The sequence below is a fragment of the Oratosquilla oratoria genome, chromosome 4, assembly GCF_046742065.1.
Source record: "Oratosquilla oratoria isolate Oo_2021 chromosome 4, ASM4674206v1, whole genome shotgun sequence".
In the NCBI taxonomy this organism is placed as follows: domain Eukaryota; kingdom Metazoa; phylum Arthropoda; class Malacostraca; order Stomatopoda; family Squillidae; genus Oratosquilla; species Oratosquilla oratoria.
In genome coordinates, this window is record NC_134780.1 from 27,126,367 (window position 1) to 27,132,366 (window position 6,000).

Consider the following 6,000-nt stretch of genomic DNA (forward strand, 5'->3'; position numbering starts at 1 on the left):
AAAACATCAAATGAAAATAATTGGTACACAATTATGCAAGAGCCCTGAATCCTACTCACACATCTTGTTATACTAAACAAGTACAATAAATTGAAAGAAAAAAGAAAGAAGAAGAGAGAAAAAAAAAGCAACATACTACCGAAACATCTACAACAACCTCCCAATTGCACCACACAATACATACATTTACCTTACAAGCAGGTAGCCAAAAAACAAAGGCATAAAATCCACTCCCATCCACCCCCCTCCCTCCCTCTTATCTTGGCTCCTCCTGGATGACAGGTCATCCCTGCATCTTGCACACTGCCCTGGTTCAGAAGCAGTGTCGCAAGACACAGCACATCCACGGGAAGGCCGCTTCATTAAATCAGTAACTCCCCCTTTCATCCCCACATGAAAAAATTAAGAAGACAGGGAGAAATCCCTTCAGGCTGCATCAATTTTTCACACATATTCCCTCACCACCATCCCCCACCCACTCCCCTTCATGCATCACAGTATCATCCATACACAAATATTCTCCATTCACCCCTATCTTCTGTCATTTCCTGTCATTCCTCAACAGACATTCCCCTATTTTCTAATGCCCCTTTTACCCCATCCATCTCATCTTTGGTTGCCCCCTCATGTTCACTCCTTCTACCTCTGCCTTCCACACTTCTATACTAATCTTTCTTCGTTCATTCTTTCCATGTGTCCAAACCATTCCAATACTCTTTCATCAACCCTATCTCCCAACTCCCTTTCCACCCCCATGACACACACACACAAAAACATATTCATGTACAAATCACAACACAAGCATTCCAAGATCAACAACCAAACACCCTTCTCCACCAAATCCCATCAAACATTAGTCCCAGAGAAAAATTCCTCAAGTGAAGCAAGAACCATGCTAGCATGACTTGAGTTCAAGTTACCATCCAGCACTAAGACAATACCAACACAGAATAGGTGTGACCAAATATGCAAACTACCCCAGCTGCAACCATCACAAATGACACTGAACACCTAATCTTAAACTCCATCCATACAGTTTTCCATATAGGTTCACATATACTTGGAATATCTTACGGTGATATAGCCCAAACTGGAACAATACATAAATTTAAATATGATAATTAGAAATCAAGGATATCTAAGTAGATGGGATCCAACAAGCGTTGCTCCTTTCCTGTATACCGTATTTTCCGGCTTAAAATGCGCACCCATGCACTTCGTTATCTCAGTACACAGATAGCGTGCACCGACATATAACGCGCATGCCCGATCGCATTTGTCTATAGCGCAGTTTTACCTCGGTATTTATATCATGTGAACGAGGTTACATGGAGAAGTATTTTTCATTGGCTAGAGCCACCGCTGGGAAATCTGTTGATTTGTCACTAAATTAAGTGTCAGTTTAGGCATCAATCAGGATACAACTAAGAAAAAGTCGAAACTACATGTACCGGTATATGACTCATGTTGTGCGTTGGTCCCTTATTACTTTGTAGCTTAGTTTGGAAATATGATATAAAAAAGTTTATTACAGAAAATGTTCATTTTATATCTTGAGGAAATAATTCGTCCTTACCATTTTTTTTTTATTTAATACTGAAACAAACTACAGACTGTTTCGTTTTAGCTTTGAACCTGCAATGACAGTGGTGAAATAGGACAGTCTCTCATCGAGGTGACGTTTAGTTAATATAACTCCCGAAAGAGGGTGTTGTAGTCAGGTGTTTGACACGATTTTATGAACGGCCGCAACGGAATTTGTACCATACCTAAAGTGAAGCAACAAAGCCAACAAAAAATTCAAACTAAGATGCTGTGAACATGGGCAAATATCATAAATATTGATCATGTTTCATGGTGTTTAGGCCTATTTAAACATGAAAAATAAGATTCGATAGATACCTACCTATACCAAATATTTATATACGGTAGCCCATGCTGGCTTATTCTTTCATGTCACCATGGCTGTTCTTCTTGTTCTCACGGAACGTCACGGAGAAGTGTGCCTCCCGACTTTGTGATGGCCAACATCGTCACGTTGTTGTGAGAAAAAAAATTACACACACAGCCGCAGAATTTTTATCGTAGGCCATACATAATGCGCACCCCCCATTTTTAGGCCCTTCCAGCGGAAAAAAGTCGCGCACTATACGCCGGAAAATACGGTACTACAATTAGGTAAACACACAACAAAAAATGAGGAGACCTGTAAACTACTGCAAAAAGATCTAGACACTAGTTTTACATGCAGCCAAGAATGGGAAATCAATCCAAAAAAAAAAAAAAAAAAAGTATTAGAAATGGACAATAGGCCATCTTTGGACTATTCCTTGGGAAGAGAACCCTTTACTTATAGCTAAGAGGAGAAAGACTTGGGAGTGTTGATAAAAGACAACCTGTCAACTGATAGACAAATCAGCAGGATTGTGGGAGAGATGTGCTGCTGCAGAAGATTAAAGGGTCTTTTCACTATACTGATGAAGAGATGCTGAAGAAACTCATCAAATCCCTGATCTGTCCAAGACTGAAATATGTCAGTGGTATGGTTCCCACACAGAGTGAAGGATATAAGATAGACTGAAAGAATACAAAGGGCAACAATTAAGCTGGTCTCCAGCTTGGCAGACAAACCGTATGAGGAAAGACTGAAAGCACTGGGCCTACCAACTTTGAAAGACTCAGGAGGAAGAGGTGATATGATTACAGTATTCAGGTCACTTGACCTCTTGAATACGATGATGCCTATTTATGCATCATGAGCCACAAGTGGGGCAGGGAGAATTCCGCATCAGCTTCCTGATTATATTTATTTTGCAGGTGTAGCTAGGTGACCCCTGAATTCTGTGAACTGGCTTGATCATATTTTCTGTGATGTTATATTTATTCATGGAGAAAGGGAACAAGTATAACAGCAGTAACTTTATATTTTGTAATGCATATATTATGATTCATCATTGAACACCAGACAACCTAATGTGCACATGGATATTTGACTCATATTGAAGAGGTTAAAGGGAAAGATTATATTGACAGAGTTCTCTTGATTAAGAACAGGAGGGCTTTAAGATGTCATGAGAACAAATTACGAAATACTACATGTTCAAGGGATGTGAACATTTTTTCTTCCATGTAGATGCATAAATGCCTGAAATAGTTTTGAGGGTGATATAGACCAAACTGGAACAATACACAAATTTAAATCTAAATATGATACTTGGAAATCAAAGACACAGATGAAGTTGGAACTGTATATGAATTTGAGGCTAGGCATGACAAATTGAAGAGGATGAGATAGGACCCAACAAGTGTTGCTCCTTCCTTGTATATTACATTTAGGTAAATATATACACACATACACACACACAAAAAAAAAAAAAAAATATGGACTTAGGTTTCAGTGACTGAAAACCTGCAGCTCGAGAGTTAATGTCAGTGGTCCTAAGTTTCTTCCACAGACTCGTCTCAAAAGAAACACTGGACAATTACCTCTTCTGTATTAATGTGGGGCTTTTTCTATGTCATCAACTTATAATACTAAGGGGAGAATACTCATCAGTTGTCATCTCTTACGTGAAATATAGATTTCATACTAGGTATATATGGTGAAAAAAGAGACATGATTTCAGGAACATAGCTCCTTTCCTGTATACTACAAATTGGGTGAATGTAAGTTTTAACACAGGCAATATCAAACATTTCTTCCCACCGATCTATGGGAGGGCCTGTGAGCCACCGCATAATGTTAAGGGTCTGTGGCCTCCCAGTGTGTGAAACTAAAGGCAACAATTATTATAATATTAATGTAGAAAATAAAATAAAAATCAGATACACCAATGTCCAATTCCATGTATAAACATACAATTCTATGACTGCTTCCTGATCACGTTTGGCTACATAGTTACCATCATATGACCCCTTTATCCAATAAAGTTTACGTTATCATTACATAACAACAACAAAATAACGATACTTATTGTTAGTAAACTGTACGACTTCGAGCAGAGAAATTCTGTCTGTTAAAGCAGATACATGTTCCCTGTGCAGCTGTCGAACTATTATGTTAATGTATGTAGTTGCTCTTTGTTCTACATTGACCATAACCACTGTGCCTCATGAGTATAATCACTAGAAAACACACCCATCTATCCCTGAGGTCGCAATTTCCACATCCCAAAAATGCCTATAGGATAAACAGAAAACCATAGACTTTCTTACCTCTTTGAAAGCATACGGCAACCCTAGCATTCCTGCTCCTATGAAAGATATGAAAACATTGGCAGTTATCTTTGTGGGGCTTGTAATCCCCGAATTCGGTCTTGTTAAGCCCATAATGACCTTAACTTTGAATTATGGTTGGATTAGCCAAGAGTTTCACATTCTCCTCTTTCCCGTACGACACATCACAGGTGACTGGTAGTCTCGAGTAGACTCGCAAGAGGATAGAACAGGGCTGACAACCTAACCGAAAAATGTTACCTTCACCCAGTTTAGGTGGCAAACTTTTACTTACAATGGGTTAAAGGGTACAGGAAAAAAACAGTTAACTCATGCTTTCGTATGATATATAATTTATCACAATATGAAAACCTAATACAGCTTGCAAACTGTTTATACACTTATGCAATTCTGTTTCACATATATGTGAATAATCTATACCTACATGCATACACGCATACATGCAACATGCATATATACATACTGAATAGATATCCATGCATATACATACATATATTCATGCATACATATGCATGCGGGCATACGTAAGCTACACATATTTGCATACACACACACACACACACACACACACACACACACACAATTTTTGTATTTAGCTATTCTACGGGAAGGGGAGCTATGCTCGTAGTGTCTTTATATCTCGCAACATCTAGTTTGTGTTTAAATTCATGTATGGTGTTTGCACACACTATTGTTTCGACCAATTTGTTCCACACATCCACCACTCTGTATTGAAAGCTGTTTTTTCATATATCCTCTACAATTCTCTTGATAGCCTAGTTGGTAAATTACTACCACACCTGTCATGAGGATGCCGGGGTCGAGTCCTTGGCAGTACCACATTTCAATTTGTGCGTGTCGGCCGTTGATGCCTTAGAATTAAAGTTCATTGTGGTTGTTAAAATGTATATATATATATATATATATATATATATATATATATATATATATATATATATATATATATATATATATCTGTACTGGGTGTCCATAGTGTCGCTGCGTACTCCAGTCTTGATCTCATCAGTGTGACTAGTATATTCTTAACATTTCCTCATGCAAGTAATCAAAAGCCACCTTTATTAATCTTAACAAATTGTAGGTTTATCCGACTATCTTATCTGCTTGTCTGGGAACATGTCTTTGGTGATGATTACTCCTAGGTCCTTTTCGAAATCAACTTTCTTTACTTCCTTTGCACAGATTTTATATTGCCCTGATATTCTTTTTTTTTTTTTTATTCCATTGTACTAAATTTTTTAATATTGAAGTTCACTTCCCACTTTTGACTCCATTCCCAGACCTTGTCCAGGTCTCTCTGTAGCTATTCACAATCTTTTTCCGTAATTAGTTTCTTCAGTAGTTTTGCGTCATCTGCAAAGGAGTTCATGTAATAATCTACACCTTCATCTATGTCATTTATATATATAGCAAACATTATCAGGGCCAGATAGAATTTCTATCTCTGAGCACCACTCTCATTTTTCTTAAGAAATCTCCCATCCATTTCAATAGTTTTCTGTTTTTCGAGTTTTCTTAGTAATTCTTTGTGTGATACTTTATCAAACGCCCTTTTTAAGTTCAGGAAAGCACAAGCTGCCTATCCGTTCCTTTCCTGTATTATATCTATTAACCTTGAATATATAAAAACAGATCAAATGTGTGGCACATGACCTTCCCTGTCTAAATCCGAATTGTCTCGGATTTAGTATATTGTTCTCCTCCAGACGCTAAGTCCAATTACTTTTGATAACTTTCTCACAA

The 6,000-nt window shown here is 37.8% G+C and overlaps 1 protein-coding gene across 1 annotated transcript in view; it reads right to left on the reverse strand.

The window, feature by feature from the left end:
• The window catches only part of LOC143024702 (uncharacterized), a 41,993-nt gene extending 37,575 nt beyond the window's left edge, over positions 1-4,418 (reverse strand). Inside the window, exon 1 of the mRNA XM_076183744.1 lies at positions 4,216-4,418. Within this exon, the coding sequence (XP_076039859.1) occupies positions 4,216-4,329 (114 nt within the window). The 5' untranslated portion in view covers positions 4,330-4,418. The remainder of the gene's footprint in view (positions 1-4,215) is intronic.
• Positions 4,419-6,000: the final 1,582 nt, after the last annotated feature.